Below are 19,104 nucleotides of genomic sequence, written 5' to 3' on the forward strand. Positions count from 1 at the left end.
AGGATATTTTACATTGCTTCCATTATTTTTGGAGACTTAAAACAAACCCCTATCAGTATTTTATTACTTTTCCCCCTCCCCTTATCTCCACCCACAGGGACTCTACATTTTCATTAGATTATCAGGATGGGTTCTAAGGATGATTTTACATATAAACACAAACACACCCCTCGCTTATTTAAGCAGTCATTTCTGAACAGACTATAGCCCTGTAAATTCACAGCCCAGTCATGGCTATCGTCCAGATATGTCTCAGTTATCCCCACCATGTCATAATTATGTTCGAACAAAATTAATTCTAATTCCTTCATTTTGTTGGCAAGGCTTCTGGCATTAGTATGAATGCACTTTATGTATCTCTCTTTACCTCTATTCTTCCTTAAATTATTAACTGTGCTAACCCCACCCCCCATGTCACCCCCAATTTCTTTATTTGTGCCCAGGTCACTGTCTGCACTATCTTCCCCTCCTATAAAATGAATACCCTCCCCCCCAATCCCTAGTTTAAACACTCCTCCAACCTTCTAGCCATTTTCTCCCCCAGCACAGCTGCACCCTCCCCACTGAGGTGCAGCTTGTCCCTAGCGTAGAACCTGTAGCCAGCTGAGAAGTCGACCCAGTTCTCCAGGAACCCAAACCCCTCTTTCCTACACCAATTCCTGAGTCACTTATTTAACTCCCTAATCTCCCATTGCCTCTCTGGCGTGGTACAGGCAGTATATCAGAGAATACCACCTTGGAAGTCCTTGCTTTAAGATTGCAGCCTAATTCCCTGAAATTGTTTTTAAGGACCTTCCACCTACCTCTAAGGGTACCGTCTCACAGTGGCTCTTTGGTCGCTACGACGGCACGATCCGTGACGCTCCAGCGTCGCTCCATTATCGCTCCAGCGTTGTAGACTGCGGTCACACTTTGCAATGCACGGTACTAGAGCGATAATTTAATGACGTATTTGCGATGTAAAATCAGCAGAGGAGGTGGAGTATATCGTGCACACCTTTGTTACACGATGCGATCATGCCGCCACAGCGGGACACTTGACGACAAAAGAAAGTTTCAAACGATCTGCTGCGACGTACGATTCTCAGCGGGGTCCCTGATCGCAGTAGCATGTCAGACACAGCGAGATCGTAAGTATATCGCTGGAACGTCACGGATCGTGCCGTCGTAGCGACCAAAGTGCCACTGTGAGACGGTACCCTAACTTTGTCATTTGTGCCAATGTGCACCATGACCGCTGGTTCCTCACCAGCCCCTCCCATTAATCTGTCAACCAGATTAGCGATGTGTCAGACTAGAGCACCAGGTAGGCAGCACACTGTTTGATGATCCCTGTCTTTTTGAAAGATTGCCCTATCTGTTCCCCTAATAAATGATCCCCCCACTACCAGCACCTGCCTGACCTGGCCTACTCTCCTATTTCCCCCTTTACTGGAGCAGACACTCGTCCAGCTTTCAGAGGACATGCCTTGCTGCAGCAGTGTTACCCTTGCTGTATCAGGCTGTGTAGGTCTTTGGTTATTGGGCTCTTCCCAGCATAAAAATACCAACCTGCAGCTGTTCCAGAAATGACGCATAACATAGTTGGGGTTGATGTCAGCTGTGTTCACTAAGCATCTTGAGGTATCTATCAGATACCCCCATTACTAATCCAGTAATAAAAAAAATAGACACAGAAAAAACACTCTATTTGATTAAAAACTTCCCAACACTATCCCTTGTTCACCCATTTATGGAAAAAAAAAATTCCATGCAGGTCCGAAGTAATCCAACAAATCCAAAGCCGTCCAGAAAAGGATGCATGAAAAGTGTAAAAAGACAAAACCAAACACAAGCGACATTCCTTTGTTCATCAAATTATTACCCAAAATGTTGCCATCCAGGTCTGATGTACTCCACGGTCCTCGAGTCGGTCTCCAGGTTCTGTGAATAGCAGTAAATTGACCACTATTCTGGGGTGGATGGGGCTGGTACATTAAGGCTAAGAAGGGCCTAATAACTATGGACCTTCCCAGTCTGATAATACAAACCTGCAAGTGCCTGCTTTACCTTGCCTGGTTATCAAAAATAGGTTGATCCAATGTGTTTTTTTTTATTTTTTATATATTTATTAGGTTAATACAACTACAGTAAACTACACATGCACAACAGTAATTTTATATCTTATGGATATCTATCTATCTACCACATATCTATCTCTCTATATCTTTGCACATCTATTCTAACATACCAAAAAGAGACAAAAATGCATGCTTCAAAAACATGTAAAAAAACCTGCAAAAAAGCACTCGAGCACCCACGATACTTGATTAATGAGCTTACCATGTACCTGGCGAGCACAATCGCTCATCACTAGTTACGATTAAAAAAATGGTGGTCATTTTTTTAATCTTGGGAAAGCTCTCCCAGAAAGCTTCTTTTGTCTGGTCTCACAGAATTGTAAGTGAGAGAAAAAGCAGTAAGCAGGGGATTAGTGGGAGGTAGTGATGAGCGAGCACTAAAATGCTCTGGTGCACGCTGCAAATTGGAATACTCGGTACTCGACCCGAGCAACGAGCCCAATATATGTCTATGGGAAACCCGAGTATTTTTACCGCAATCCCCCCGGGGGTCCTTTTAAGGTCTAAAAATGTCTGAAAATGATGGAAACCCTGCTCAAATGACATGGGAAAATCATGGGGATCACCCCTGAAGCAATTCTGACTCCATGGTCACAGCTGTAAGCAATGTTGTCAGAGTTTCACACCATTTTTACAGGTGCAACAAAAAACATACAAAAACGAAATCAAAATGGATTTTGCAGGGAAATATGTTAAGGTACATCCTTTCCAGGGTAATGACTTGTATAAAAGGCAAAATAATTAACCCCAGTCCAAAACGTTCCTCCACCACTTGGGCTACGTTCACATACAGCGTTTTTGATGCGTTTTTCAACTTTTACATTTCTTTCAACCAATACAAATGCATTCACTGGGAAATGCCATTGTAGCACTTAAGAACCCTAGCTGGCCATGTGGTGTGTGACACATAAGGAGACCCATCTTGTTTTATTTAAAAAAGAGGGACACAGTCAAAGTCTCAAAGTCTATTTTTAGAGGGGCATCAGGCGGCAGTAATATTCTTAAAGGGCCATTATTAAACAGTGGGTCTCCTATGCTGTTATTGCCTATGAAGTGAGTGGCTGGGCTGCGAACAATTACAACGCACCCCAACTACCCTTTCACGAAAGGTACAGGAGGGATTCCTGAAAAAGTGTTGTATTGAATGCAAGGCCTGCCCTGCTATCAAGTCATATGCACCCCAATAAGCCTTTGAACCCAGGTACTGGATGGCCACAGGAAAAGCCACTTCACATTTTTCAGTCGGTCCTGCCATATTGTTTTTTTATGTATTACCTACAAGGCCTGCCCTGCTATAATAATAATAATCTTTATTTATATAGCGCCAACATATTCCCCAGCGCTTTACAGTTTAACAGTTTCAAATACAAAAGTCATAAGTAACAACGTTAACAATACAATAATTAAAGTGAAATAAGACGACCCTGCTCGTGAGAGCTTACAATCTACAATGAGGTGGGGAGATACAAAGTACAGGTGTGTATTTACAATGATGTATTTACAATGATGGTCCAGCCATCTTCAGGGGGTGGGGGATAGATGGAGATAGTGAACGGGCTACACACACACACAAACATAACATGACTTTGATTGCCGAATGTGATAGGCCGCTCTGAACAAATGTGTTTTGAGGGAGCGCCTAAAACTATTCAAATTGTGGATGGTCCTAATTTCTTGGGGTAGAGCATTCCAGAGGATTGGCGCGGCATGGGAGAAGTCTTGTAGTCGGGAGTGGGAGGTACGGATTAGTGCAGAGGTTAGTCAAAAGCCATTTGCAGAGCGCAGCGGTCGGCTAGGCCGATAGACCGAAATGAGGGAGGAGATGTATGGGGGTGCCGCACTGTGGAGAGCTTTGTGGGTGAGAACAAGTACTTTGAATTGTATCCTGTAATGAATGGGCAGCCAGTGTAATGACTGGCGAAGAGCGGATGCATCTGAGTAATGACTAGCCAGATGGATGACCCTGGCTGCTGCATTAAGGATAGACTGGAGAGGGGAAAGTCGAGTAAGGGGGAGGCCAATTAGTAGAGCATTACAGTAGTCCAGGCGGGAGTGGATCAGGGCGACAGTGAGGGTTTTTGTTGTTTCCATGGTGAGAAAAGGGCGGATTCTAGAGATGTTCTTTAGGTGTAAGCGGCACGAGCGCGCAAGAGATTGTATATGGGATGTGAAGGAGAGATCAGAGTCAAACATAACACCCAGACAGAGCACCTGCTGCTTGGGTGTTATTATGGTGCCACCCACGGAGAGGGAAATGTCAGATTTAGGGAGGTTAGTAGATGGCGGGAGCAGAAGAAGTTCAGTTTTGGAGAGGTTGAGTTTCAGATAGAGAGCAGACATGATATTGGAGACTGCAGACAGACAGTCAGTGGCGTTCTGTAGTACAGCGGGGGTAAGGTCAGGGGAGGATGTGTATAGTTGTGTGTCATCGGCATAAAGATGGTACTGAAAGCCAAATCTGCTGATGGTCTGTCCAATTAGGGCCGTGTAGTATGGTACTGTAAAACAAGGTAGAAGGTGTATATAAACTTGTTGAGAATTTCAATCTCCCTTTTTTGGGGGGGAGACTGAACCAAAACTCTGGCCCAGTGTATAACACTACACAATGTAAGTGGCAGAACGTGGCTGGCTGATGTACGACAAACTAACAGAACTGACGTAGATCCACTTTGTGACAATTTAAATCTCCATTTTTTTGGGGAGACTGCACCAAAACTCAGGCCCAGTGTATAACACTACACAATGTAAGTGGCAGAATGTGGCTGGCAGATATACGAAAAACTAACAGAACTGACATAGATCCACTTTGTGACAATTTGAATCTCCCTTTTTTGGGGGAGAGAATGCACCAAAACTCAGGCCCAGTGTATAACACTACACAATGTAAGTGGAAGAACGTGGCTGGAAGATATATGAAAAAATACAAGGGTTGTAGTACAATTTCAATCTCCCTACAATGATCTCAGGACAAGTATGGCAGCAATAAAAAGGACTGCTGCACACAAAAGTGTGGACAAATAAACAAGAGGACTGTGCAGAAAGGAGAAACAGGGTTTTTGCTTTTAAAAAAGCAGTTGGTTTGCACAGCGGCGTACAAACAGCAATGCAGCTATCAGGGAGCCTTATAAGGCAGCTTAATAAGCTACAGAGCTGATGCACAAAAATATAAACTCCACTGTCCCTGCAAACAAATGGTGGTGTCGGACAGTGAAAATCACTAAAGCACAAGCAGTTTTGGGGTTAATCTTCCCTCCCTAAGTATATCCCTTCTTCTGATGCAGCTGCGGCAACCTCTCCCTATGCTAAGAGCGGCAGAAGTAAGATGGCGGTCGGTGTGCACGCCCCTTTATAGCCCCTGTGACCCCACGGAAAGCAAGCCAATCACTGTCATGCCCTTCTCTAAGATGGTGGAGACCGAGACCTATGTCATCACGCTGCCCACACTCTGCGTCCTCCTTCATTGGCTGAAAAATGGCGCTGAAAGCATCATACGAAACACGACTTTGGCGCGAAGATCGCTGACCTCATGGCCAATCCCACACTAGGATCGGGTCGGGTTTCATTAAACCCGACTTTGCCGAAAGTCGGCGATTTTTGAATTTGTCTGATCCGTTTCGCTCAACCCTAGTAAACACTATTTTTTTAATATTGGCATTTTCTTCCACATAGATTGTGATTTCAAGTGTTTAGCTTGGTAAAGAGTGAGATCACAGAAGGAAAAGTTTGAGCTCCCCTTATATAACTCACTTAAAAAGATCAAGTCAGATTTCAATCTGAAATGATGATTTGTTTCAGTTTGAAAAGCTGGCCTGGGACTATGGAGAGAGACCAGACTAGTCAGATGAAGTCATTGGCCAACTCCAGTTGATTAGCTGGTCTCTCCAATGTGTGTACTTATAGTTCCAAGTAAATGTTTGGGCAGCCCTGTAAAAATTATTGTCATTGTGAACAGTTAAGCAAGTTGAAGATTAAATGATTTCTAAATGGCCTAAATTTAAAGATGACACATTTCCTTTGCATTTTTGGCAAAAAAAATTACAAAAAATACAAAAAGGAAAATGGGCCATTGCAAAAGATTGAGAACCCTGTATAAATAAAACCTAACAGCATCCACTTTTGAAGGCATCACAGGTTGTAAATGCTTTTTATGGCCAGACAAGAGTCTTTCAATTTTTGTTTGAAGGATTTTCATACATTCTTCCATGGAAAATTCTTCAAGTTCTGTGTGATTTCAGAGTTGTCTTGCATGCGCTGCTATTTTGAGATCTACACACAGATTTTCAATGATTTTCAGGTCAAGGGGCTGTGAGGGTCATTGTAGAATTTTCCACTTGCTCCTTATATTGTTTTTTTAAATTGTTATTCTATTGTGAATTTTGACGTGTGTTTAGGATCACTATTAGTGATGAGCAAGCATGCTTGGATAAAGTGTTACTAATGTGCTAATAGAGTCTTCAGTTTGCTTGAATACTATGTTCAAGTCACCGTGGCTACATGTCTTGTGGCTGTTCAACAACCGCAATACAGGCAGGGATTGCTTGTTTGTTAGGCAATCCCTGAATGTGTTGTGGTTGTTGAACAGCAGCTAGACTTGCAGCCACGGCTACTCAAACATAGTATTTGAGCATGCCAAAGACTCTATTAGCACATTAGAATGCTTGAATAACACTTTATCCAAGCATGCTTGCTCATTAGCATGCTCGGATAACACCTTATCTGAGCACGCTTGCTCATCACTAATCATTATCCATGTGTAGAAGACATCTTTTAAACTTCAGCTTTTTATAGATGGTCTTATGTTTGCATCAAGAATTTCTTGAAATTTCATTGAATCCATTCTTGCCTTGTGAAATGTTCCCAGTGCCATTGGTTGCAATACAACCCCAAAGCATGATTGATTCCTCCACATACTTAATGGTTCTTTTGCTAAATGTTCTTTTCCTGAAATTCTTTTTCTTTTTTTTCTCCACACATACCTTTGATCAATGAGGCCAAAGAGTTCTATTCTAACCTCATCGGTCCACATGACTTGATTCCAAAATGCAACATGCTTATTTAGGTGTTCTTTTGCATACTTCTGATGCTGAGTTTTATGATGAAGACACAGGAGAGGTTCTTTTCTGATGACTCCTCCATGAAGGCCATATATGTACAGATGTCTCTGAACAGTAGAACATTGTACCACTAGAGCCTGCTAAATCTTTCTGAAGATTTTTTTAAGCAAAGTTGGGGTTATGATTTGCCTCTCTAGCAATCCTACAAGAAGCTCTCACTGAAATTTTGCTTGGTCTTCCAGACCTTATCTTGACCTCCACTGTTCCTGTTAACTGCCATGTCTTAATTACATTTTGAACAGAGGAAAGAGCAACTTGATGACGCTTTGCCATCTTCTTATAGCCTTCTCCTGCTTTGTGAGCCTCCACCATTTTACTTTTAAAATGGTCCCATGGTTGCTGTTTTTTGGCACAAGGTTAGAAGAAACTTGGTTTTTATAAACCTGGGAAATTTGCATCACATGGCCTTTCCTAACAATGATCGTGAACAATCTATAACCCTAACAGGCTATTTAAGATTTGAAACATTGGTCGAAGTTATCTGAGCACACAAATCTCCAAGGGTGCCAAACTTTTGCATTGGCATTTGCATTTTCCTTTTTGTAATTTTTGAAATGTGTCATATTTAACTTTATGGCCTTTAGAGATAATTTTGTCTTCAACTTGCTTAATTGTTCACAATAACAGTAATTGGAAGAGGGCAGGGAAAAACCATGTCGGATAAGTCAACTAGTTCAACTGGTAGCATGAATGACAGGATTCCTTTATATGGGCAAACACATATCATTATGACATTTAATTAATTCCAATATGTAAATTCAACATTAAGAGTCTCAATATTTAACTCAATATTGAATAACTAGTTGCCTGGTAATAGTATCAATAGATTAGTTACTTTTCAAATACTGTAATAATATTGTGTTTTTCTGTCTTTACAAAATAAAGTTACTGTATATGAACAAACGCTTTTACTTTGCAGCACTAAGGTTATTGCTTCATCGATTGGTCAAGTTCATTATGAAATACGCTACTCAGACTTGTTCTGAACAACTATAAATACTTGAAAGATCAGTTTGGTAATTTCAAATACCCCTTAATCTATTAGTGTTTGCAATGTGGAAATATCTGAGTTCATTCAAGATGTTTTATAATACTTATAGAAATAATAAGGAAGCTGTAAAGTGGACATTTACTTTCCTAAGTAACATCATATTACCACCTGATGCATAAATAAGTGTTGCAAAATAATATAAAAACAAGAGAAAATGACCAATGTCCACTACGCTTAGATTTTTCAGAGGTATGTATGACAAGGGTCTTCTCATCTCAGTATAGCAAATTCATATGATCTTCGCTTAAAGTGGTTTCCTTTGACATCTATTGCCTTAAATATAAAATTGGTGGGGATCTGACTCCTATGGCCCCATTGATAAGCTGATTAAGGGGCCATGACGCACCGGTTAGCACTGCAGCCCTTTGCTGTTTAATTCTCATAGCTCCCTACATTTTGTCGTGGTTGTGTCTGGTAGTCCAGCAAAGAGAATGGGACTGATCTGCACAACCCGACACATTGGCAGAAAAATGCACAGTGCTATGCCAGGTAACCAAGTACTAGAGCACCACTATCTCATAATAATATAACTACTGGGAGTGCTGGAAGTTGGGCCACCCACTGTTACTGATTGTCTTTAGTAAATAATGACAATTAAGGCCTTCACCCTGGTTGTTTGTTTGTTTGTTTTTTTCCTCCCCTTCATCCAAGAGCTATGACTTTTTTATTTTTCCTTTAATATAGCCATATGAGAGCTTGTTTTTTGCGGGACTGGTTGTACTTTTAAATAACACCATTAATTTTACTATAAAGTGTACTGTAAAAAGCAAATAAAATTCCAAGCACGTTGAAATTGCAAAAAAAGTGCAATTTCACAATTTTTTTTTCCGTTTCTTATTTACTTAAACTGTCTTTGAAATGATTCTCCAGGTCAGTATGAGTACACAGATACCAAATATGTAGAGTTTTTTTTATTTAAGTGTTGAAAATTTTATTTTATAGAAAATTTGTAAAGATAAAAACTTTTCTGAGACCTGTGACGTTTTTAATTTTTGGGATATGGGGCGTTTGATGGCTTATTTTATGCTCCCTGAGAAGCTGGTTTACAGATCCAATTTTGGAATAGATAACCTGATTGATCACCTCCTATTGCCTTTTATTGCAATGTTGCAGTGGCCAAAGAACTGTAATTCTGGTGTTTTAATTCTTTTTCTCGTTACGTCGAATACCAAATTAATTTGTTTTATATTTTTATAGATTAAACTTTTACGAGTTCATTAATATCAAATGTGTATTTTTAAATTTTCTAAATTGCTTTATTTTTAATGAGGCAAAAGGGGTGGTCTGAACTTTTGTGTTTTTTCAACTTTTTTCACATTTTTATTAAAAAAAATTCACTTTGGACTGAATGTAATAGTACCCTTAGGGGACTTGAAGCTGTGATCAACCAATCGCTTGTGCTATACATAGCAGTTCATCATCACTTCTATGAATAGCAGAAATCATGATCTCCTATGACCGCCAGCTACAGACTAGTTTCCACAGGAGGGTTGTAATGACAGGTTTAAGGCCCTTAGCAGACCCTTGGCTGTGATGACAACCTATCGGCGCCCCTATCGGTGGGAGTGTGGAATAATGTGCTCCACTGTTATCATGTGTTAAATGTTGCTGTCAGAGATTGACAGCAGGATTTACCAGGCAAACAGCGGTTGGGGGAGCTCCACTCCACCCGCGCTTTAAAGGCACATGATGACTAATTAACTCAGCTATCATATGTGGGTAAAGATGCTGGCTTGGCGTGCGAGCCTGCATCAAAGTTAGAGAGCCGCCATGTAACTATAAGGGGTCAAGGGGTTAATATTATCATCCTCAATAGCTCATTCATGCATCTTTAAATTTGATATATTAGGAGCATAAAGAAAACATACTGTATTGCTATGCTGTATATTGTTTAAATCTGTTGATGCCTCATGAACCTATATATATATATATATATATATGTATATATATATATATATATATATATATATATATATATATATTATTAAAAAAAATACAAACATGGTGGTTGGAGATTTCTGCTATAAATTGTTATGGGACCCAGACTATCACAGCCAAATTAGACTCTCTGTTGGACTTAATGCATCTACTGTATATTAGAAAGATAAGAATGATTTGAGTTTCTGTGTTTTTTTTATACTGTTCACTATGCAAATTATAAAATTTCAGCTTTCTTTCATCAGCTATCCCCAAAAATGCTCTGTCATGGATTCCTATTGCTCACAGTAGTAGTCGGTCTGGTGTCTTCCTTTCCTCAACTATTTGGTTCTGGGAATCTTCCATTGGTTGAAAATATTCCAATTCCTGTGCCTCCCAAGGTAGATGCAGAGATACCAAGTGTGTCATGGGGGATATTGGATAAAATCGGACTGACAGGTTTGTGATTTTTAAAACTACTATTAACGTAATTACAGCAGAAAAAATATTTTTCGTGATATATATATATATATATATATATATATACACACACGCACACACACTTACAAAGAGAGAGAGAGAAGAGAATATGTTGGAAATCAGTTCCACAGATCAGCTTGAATTTGCTCAGGGAGTTTGATTTGCAAATCGGAATTGCTAGTAAAAGTCGTTTATTATGCTCTGAAGTGTCTCCAGAGCAAACAAGGGTTAAAAAAAATTATACTCACCTTGTTCCTCACATATCCTGGCACTGATGGGGCTTAAAAGAGAAGACTGAAGAGAGAATAGAAGACTGGAGCTGAGAGGAGGAAGGAAGCCAGCGGGCCACTGCCAGGACAAGTGAGGGGCAAGGTAAGTATAATGCTTTTTATTTTATTAACCCCCCGTTCAGTGTGCCTTGGGGTTCTTTTTAACCTCGCCCAAGAAATAGAAGGGAGATTGAAGCCAATTGAATGAACTAAAACTTACAGAAATCAAACAAGTTTTGACCAATATTTTTAGACTATTGTTAACATGCCAAGTTAATGAAACCTTTATGTGTCTCTGCTTCTAAGGACTGCTTCGACTTCTCGGACTATTATCGACACCCATACCTGGATTGAATAGTATAATGGACGCTAAGCCAAGTTTCCCAGCTTTTGGTGTTCCAGGTGGATATGATTCATTAAAAATATTCATGAAACTTGACATCAGATTGTAAATTCTTAATGATTAAAATGTAAAACTATTATTCATTTGAATAACATTATTTATAAAGATTGTTATGTTTTGTGTCTATGTTTGATGCACATTGTATGAATGTATTCAATGACTGATGTAATTTAAAGACTTGAGATGATACCCATCCATTTAATATCCATTTTACCACTAGGTATCTCTTCTGTAGGAGGCTCACTTAACGGACTGCAAGATGTTAATAGTCAGCTAAGCACACTGGACGCAGGTTTGCAAATCTTTCAGATAATTCAATAAATGTTGTTTTCTGGTTTCTTATAAGTTTACACACTGTCAGTTTAGAAAAAAGATGTAATTAACAAAAACAGTAGAATAGTTTTACCATGAATTGTCTAAGATTTACAAATCCTTTAACACGTGAAATCTGTTCTATGATCGGTTGATCACAAGGGGAAGCTGCAGTGGCCATATAGTACATGAAAGGCCCATGTGCATCATGTATTAGAAGTTTACTACATCTGTGTCTGAAGCTCTATGTGAAGATTGTGCTGTATTCTGACACCTATTAGCATGTGATTCTACTGGATTCTGCACCCATATGGATGTCCACGTCAAATGTGCTGAAATTCCACCCATCATTCTTCTACATCATTCAATACATGTACGGTACACAGGCTAGATCTGCCAGGTAGACTAATATTCTTTTTAGTATCTCTCTCCATTCAAGCTCATCCAGACAGTTCTGAAAAGGTCTAAACAGGCAGATTTGGACTGGGGTGCCAAGGGCCCAAGTGTAACATTGACTATGGGGGCCCACTGTTCAGCTACATGCAAATATTACATTACCTTCATTCACAAATTTACCTATGCACCTACATAATAATAGTTGGGTAGTTCGTTTCATGAATGCCTTTATCTGCACATAGAGAATTAAGTGTATTTTGCAATCTATTGCTGATATATAGGGGAGGAGGGCTCACTCCTGACCAGAGACAAAGCAGTGGATTCACTTGATCACATGTAGACCATTCCAAGCTTGGGCACAGGGCATTTAGACAAAAGTTGATTTGGTCAGTGACATTAATTCAGAAAGACATCAATTAATCCTACCTTAAAATGGTCACACTGTAGATACTATTTAGTCTATCAGAAATCTACAGATGATAGAATCTTCAATGATGCAAATGTGCCAAATCGCACACATTTTACATTGAAAATCTGTACTCCATTATTCTCTGTGAATTGAATGCTCCGAGTCCTTATTGTTCTCAAAGGTCTCTATCAAGCACAGCACAGAACATAATAAACATGCGATTTAGAAATAATAATACTGATTTCACTGCTCACCTTTCCCACGGTGCCTGCTACTGCCGTCTGATCCTCAATAAAACTTCAAAATGATGTCACTGTGTGTCATGCCATCGTTCAGACACCACATCATAATCTGGTGACATCATTCAAAAGCCTTGTTGAGCCAGAAGCAAGGGTGTAGAAGGAAGAAGGCCAAACGGAATGTGTGTGAAGAGGTCCTGAGGACCGGATGACGAGTCAGCAGTGAGGTGAGTATCGATTTTTTTAATCAGTTGCCTTGCCCTCTATGGTTCGGCAAAATAGCAACCAAGCTGGATATCATTTTGCTGAATTGGTAAAAATCTGGATAATACATATTCTTGAAACATTTGAGGAGAATTCAATTCCATGTATGGCATGAAATAATTATTGTATTATTTAAAAGGAACCTGTGATTAGATTAATGCTACCCAAATCATTGACAACATGATTCTGAGCTTTGCTGTGCAATTACAGCCAAGTATATGTTTCCCGAAATGCAGCTTGTTCTCAGAGAAAACAAAGTTGAAAAAGATAGCTGGATCATTATATAGAGGCTGGTGATGAGCAAATGTACTCGTTGCTCGGGTTTTCCCGAACATGCTCTGGTGATCTCCGAGTATTTGTTTGTGTTCGGAGATTAAGTTTTCATCGCCTCAGCTCAATGATTTACAGCTATTAGCCAGGCTGAGTACATGTAGGGTTGCCTGGTTGCTAGGGAATCCTCACATGCAATCAAGCTGTCTAGTAGCTGTAAATCATTCAGCTGCGGCGATGAAAACTTAATCTCCGAACACTAACAAATTCTAGGAGATCACCTGAGCGTGCTCGGGAAAACCCGGACAATGAGTACACTAGCTCATCACTAATAGAGGCCTAACTAGTCCACTGCAATCCCTGGCTGGCGTCATTAATCCAGTTCATTGATACATTTTTCACTATGCACACATGGGAGAAACCTGTCAATCAACTGTAGTAGGGTGGGGAGAAGACGACAGGTATCCGCTCCAGACTAGTCAGATCTCTAACTATAGATCCCTGACTATAGATCCCAACCTTTCCAAAGAATGTAACAACTGGCTTTAATTGTGCAGCCCGGCTTTGGAGCATGCTGCTTTTGGCTCAGGCAACGTGAATGTAATGATAAGTTTCTTTTATTAAATGAAAGATATACTGTATGTAAAATGGAAACTAAAAACTAATTGTGACATCATTTGTTTATAGTAAAGCTCATATTTTTTATCTGATTGTTGTTGCACATTATATTAATGGACTTCAGATGATATTCGTCCATTCAATATTCATTTTACCAATAGGTTCCCCTGCGGTAGGAGGTTCACCTAGTGAACTGCAAAACCTAAATCATCGGATAAGCAGACTGGAAGCAGGTGAATAAATATATAACCTATTAAATATTTCTTTAACTTTTGAGACAGAGGTTTACCATTGGTTTACAGACTGTCAGATGAAAAAGAGAATACAATACTAACATACATTAGAATATATGAACAATGAAGTTAGAGCATCAAGAAGAAAAAATCATGGAATTATGAAATCCATAAAATGGATAGACATATTACTGAAATGCAAATGATGAAAAAATGTAAGCAAAATTTTCAAAGCATCTCAGTTTATACAGAAATCCCTGTACTTTCACTGCATGGCTGCTATCAGGGGGGTTAGTAATGGTTGTCTGAGGAATGTTCTGCCACGCTAAATGCACTTGGACAAATCATCACGAGCAAGCACATCCCTGTATACGTCACAAACCAAAAATAATGCGTCAAACTGTGTCTACACAAACCATCAGAAGGTGTTTGCATGCCATGGGCCTATGAGCAAGATGCCAGCTCTCACTGACCTCATGCCACTGCTCTTAAAGACTATTATTTTGAAGAGCAAGATGGCAATTGAAGCTGGAATGGAGACCTATCCTATTCCACAAAGAGTCCTTGGTCTTGAGATCAAGTGGGCAAAGCCATGAAAAGGAACATCATGAGGGAATGTGAAAGTATGAAAGTGTCCTAGGAGCCATATTTCAGCACAACACCAGGCTGCTTGCTGATACTGTCAGCATCCAGTGTTGCTTAAACTTGCTGCCATGGCTTGCAGCTTGTATGATGGACTTCCCATCAAGCATATCTGGGACGATATTAGTCGGTAATTATACTGGGAGCTGCCAGCAGTGGATCTAGTAGTGCACCTAGGGATGATTTACCCAAGTAAATTCAGTGATAGCAGCTAAGGCGTATAGCTTGTGGAATTTCAGCACATGGCTCTTATACTCCATACTGAGTAAACTGAGATGTTTCAAAAAAATTTGCTTCCGTTTTTTTTCATCATTTGCGTATTATTAACAAGTCTATCCATCCTGTGATTTCCATAATTTCACAACTTTTCCTTCTTTGTGTTGTAACTTCATTGTTGAGGAGCGTGTTTTATCATGAATTGTTTAAGAAAACAACTTATTTAAAGAGAACCTATCAGCATGATTTTGTAATGTAAAAACATGGCTGTAATGGTGCCGTAATACTCATTAAATGGATACGTTTAGTGAGGAAATCCACTTTGTGATTGTTCTTTATTCACCCTTTGAAGTTTTCTGATAATTAGATTTTGGTGTACAGGGACAGAACTGTGCACTGGGTCTTCTCCTCCCTTTCTGGGATTCCCCAATTCCCGTGCCTCTTACTGTCTTTGAAAAATAGGTCACCTGCCTCCTTTGTTTTAAAGCTCCTCTTTAAACAGAGGAGGCTGATAGAATGGCAGGTGATCACAGACAGGCAGGAGAAGACCCAGTGCTGAGTCTAACCAACTGCACCAAAATCTAATGAACAGAAAACTTTAAAGGGTGATTAAAGAAGAACCGCAAAAATGATTTCTTCACATAAGGGATCAATTTAATAAGTATAACAGTCATGCCTTTACTTTATATATCAAAATCATGCTGACATCATGCTGTTTTCTTTAACAAGTGAGGTTATTTGTAAAATTGGTTGATCATGCTGATAAGCTGTGATGGCCATAATGCCTTTTGTTCACACTTACTGATACTACTGGATTCTGCATCTATATTGAAATCCACTTCAAATGTGCTGAATTCCACCCATCACTTTACTACAATCAACTATTTAATACATGGACAGTCCAGATTTTCAAGGGAAAGTGATATTCTTTGTTAATATTTCTCTACTCAGTCTTATGCAGAGGCTTTGAGAAAAGGTCTAATTGAGCATAGTATATATAGACAAGAGTTGTTTTAGTCAGTCACATTCATTCAGTAAGTCTTCAATTAATGCTTGCCTAGAAAATATTTTTCTATGGAGGTTATACTGTATAGTCTAGCAGAAAGCATAATGTAAAATTGGAAGTGCAGCATGAATTGACAATTGTAATATTATATTGGGCCTTCCTAGGATCCAGTGCCCAGGTATTATCGGAACCCCCCGCAGCTATTATAGTTGCTATTATAGTCCCTGCATACATGTAAATGAGATCACCTCTCAGGCCTTTTTTTCTAATTTCTCATTATAAGGCTATATTCTCATTTCAGTATTTGGTCAGTATTTCATGAGTATTGGTAAGCTTAAACCTTGAGTGGGTGAAAAATGCAGAAGTGGTGCACTTTCTACAGTATAGACCTAAAGTTTTGGCACCCTTGAAATTTAAAAATGAAACATTTCTCCCAGAAAACTATGTCAATTACACAAGTTTTGTTATATGAAAGTTTATTTCCTTAGTGTGTATTAGAACCACACCAAAAAAAATTAGAAAAAAAGGCAAATTGTGCATAATTCCACACAAAACCAAAATCGGGCTGGACAAAATTATTGGCTCCTTTCCAAATTTGAGAATCAACAACTTTGTTTCAAGCATGTAATGCTTGTTCAAACTCACCTGTGGCAAGTAACAGGTATGGGTAATGTGAAAATCACACTTGAAACCAGATACAAAAAAAGATAGAAGAACCAACATTTTTGAAAAATATCTACAATCTTGAGGTTATAAGTCCAACTCTAGAGATTTTGATATTACTTTGTCCATGGTGTGCAACATAAAATAAACAGGAAGTTTACAACTCATAGCACTGTAGCTAATCTCCCTGGCCGTAGACAGGAGAAACAAATGTATGAAAGTTTGCAATGCAGGATAATCCGGATGGTGTATAAGCATCCCTAACCAAGTTCCAAATAAATTAAAGCTGTCCTGCGAGCACAGGGTGCATCAGTGTCAGTGAGAACTATCAATTGAAATTTGAGTTAACTGAAAGGCTATGACAGGAGACCCAGGATGACACAGTGCTGACACGGAGAGACAATAAAAAGCTAGACTGAAGTGTGCAAAATGTATGTGAGTACGGTAAGCTGACATCTTTCTGGGAAAGCGTCTTGTGTACAGATAATAACAAGATAGAGCTTTATGTTAGAGCACATCATTCTACTGCTTGCCGAAAATGGAATGAGGTCTACAAAGAAAAGCTCACAGTGCCTACAGTGAAATATGGTGGATGCTCAAAGATATTTTGGCATTGTCCTGCTGGCAGTGGGATGGAGAGAGCAGCTGGGTCAATAGTTGAAGAGAGGGATGATAAATACAGAGACAAGAGAATTCCTGTTTTTACACAGAGCATAGAAAAGAGAATAATTAATTGGGTAGAAAGGTAAAATAAACAGTTGTAAGTACACAATGCTATATAATATGCCCATTGCAATATATTAAGAGGATAAAAACTTTGTTTGGAGCTTCTTTAATCTAGTTTTCTGTCTTTGAAGCCTCTCTAGCTTTCAAATATTCTTTTCAAAGTGTTGAGCTGAAATCTGGATCCCATATTAAAGATGTGGTTTACAGGAGTAATTTTACAGTGCTATTACGGAATTTAATCTTGCTTTTCATGCACTCTGATATCTTATTAACAAAGCACTACTGCTTAGTTTACTTCTACTCAAAATACTCAAGCCCTTCTGTTCTGCAGTCTTCAGTTTTATTCTCTCATCTATATTAAGTAATATTAGTATTGCACCATAGGTGGAGTGTGTATTTTGTGAATTTCATGGTAAAATGTAATATGATTATAATAACGTATTATTTGATTATTTAGTTCTTAAACTTGAAGGGAGAATCCAACTAGTAGGTGACAAGATGATGGCTACAAATGGAAAAGAAGAAGACTTTGCAACATCAAACTCTTCATGTAATCTGATTGGTGGGCGCATTGTTTCTCCCATGAATGAAGCAGAGAACAGTGCTGCATTGGAAATCGTGAAGAAATATAACAGATATGCATATGTGGGAGTGATAGGGGGGCCAGTACCTGGCACGTTCAACTACTTGAATGGAGCCCCTGTAGTTTTCACCAACTGGAGAAAAGGTGAACCCAGTGGAAAAGGAACTGAAGGCTGCACTGAAATGTATACTGATGGCCAGTGGAATGATAAAGCTTGTAACCAAAAACGCCTTACTGTATGTGAGATGTAAATCTACAATATGTTCTTTAGTACATTATGGAGCAATCATAAAGATGGCAAATGGAGTCTCTGAGGGTATTTCAAATACTGTACAATAAATTGTTATATCTTATAGAAAAACTTTTTGCATCCAGTGAATATGAAAAAAAACTTTACCGTGACGCCTAAATAAACCTAAAAGCAAATAATATTATTGTCTTTGTGTTTTTTCTTTTTTATCATATTATTTCATTCATTCATTTAAAAAAAAGCTGAGAATATTACATTATTTTTCAATAATTTCCTGAAACAGTTTCTAATGTCCAAAAAAGTCGAGCATTTAGGCCAGTAAGCTTAACCTCTACTGTGGGTAAAATCCTGGAGGGCATTCTAAGGGATGCTATACTGGAGTATCTGAAGAGGAATAAAATCATGACCCAGTATCAGCACGGGTTTACTAGGGACCGTTCATGTCAGACTAATTTGATCAGTTTCTATGAAAAGGTAAGTTTCGGATTGGACCAAGGGAACCCAGTGGATGTAGTGTATATGGACTTTTCAAAAGCTTTTGATACGGTGCTACACAAAAGGTTGATACATAAAATGAGAATAATGGGGTTAGGGGGAAATATGTGTAAGTGGGAAGAGCTGGCTCAGGGATAGGAAACAAAGGGTGGTTATTAATGGAGCACACTCGGACTGGGTAGTGGGTATTGGGCCCTCTTCTTTGTAACATATTTATTAATGACCTTGTAGGGGGCATTCAGAGTAGAATTTCAATATTTGCAGATGACACTAAACTCTGTAGGGTAATCAATACAGAGGAGGACAATTTTATATTACAGGATGATTTATGTAAACTAGAAGATTGGGCTGATAAATGGCAAATGAGCTTTAATGGGGATAAATGTAAGGTCATGCACTTGGGTAGAAGTAATAAGATGTATAATTAT

The 19,104-nt window shown here is 39.1% G+C and overlaps 1 protein-coding gene across 1 annotated transcript; it reads left to right on the forward strand.

The window, feature by feature from the left end:
- Window positions 1-8,458: 8,458 nt before the first annotated feature.
- LOC138667695 (pulmonary surfactant-associated protein A-like) lies at window positions 8,459-18,348 on the forward strand. Its single transcript, XM_069755812.1, has 6 exons — window positions 8,459-8,474; window positions 10,469-10,661; window positions 11,258-11,353; window positions 11,575-11,646; window positions 14,024-14,095; window positions 17,806-18,348. The coding sequence occupies exons 2-6, from the start codon at window positions 10,481-10,483 to the stop codon at window positions 18,180-18,182; spliced, it is 798 nt and encodes a 265-aa protein (XP_069611913.1). The 5' UTR covers window positions 8,459-8,474; window positions 10,469-10,480; the 3' UTR covers window positions 18,183-18,348.
- Window positions 18,349-19,104: the final 756 nt, after the last annotated feature.

The sequence above is a fragment of the Ranitomeya imitator genome, chromosome 2 (assembly GCF_032444005.1).
Source record: "Ranitomeya imitator isolate aRanImi1 chromosome 2, aRanImi1.pri, whole genome shotgun sequence".
NCBI classification, from domain to species: Eukaryota; Metazoa; Chordata; class Amphibia; order Anura; family Dendrobatidae; genus Ranitomeya; species Ranitomeya imitator.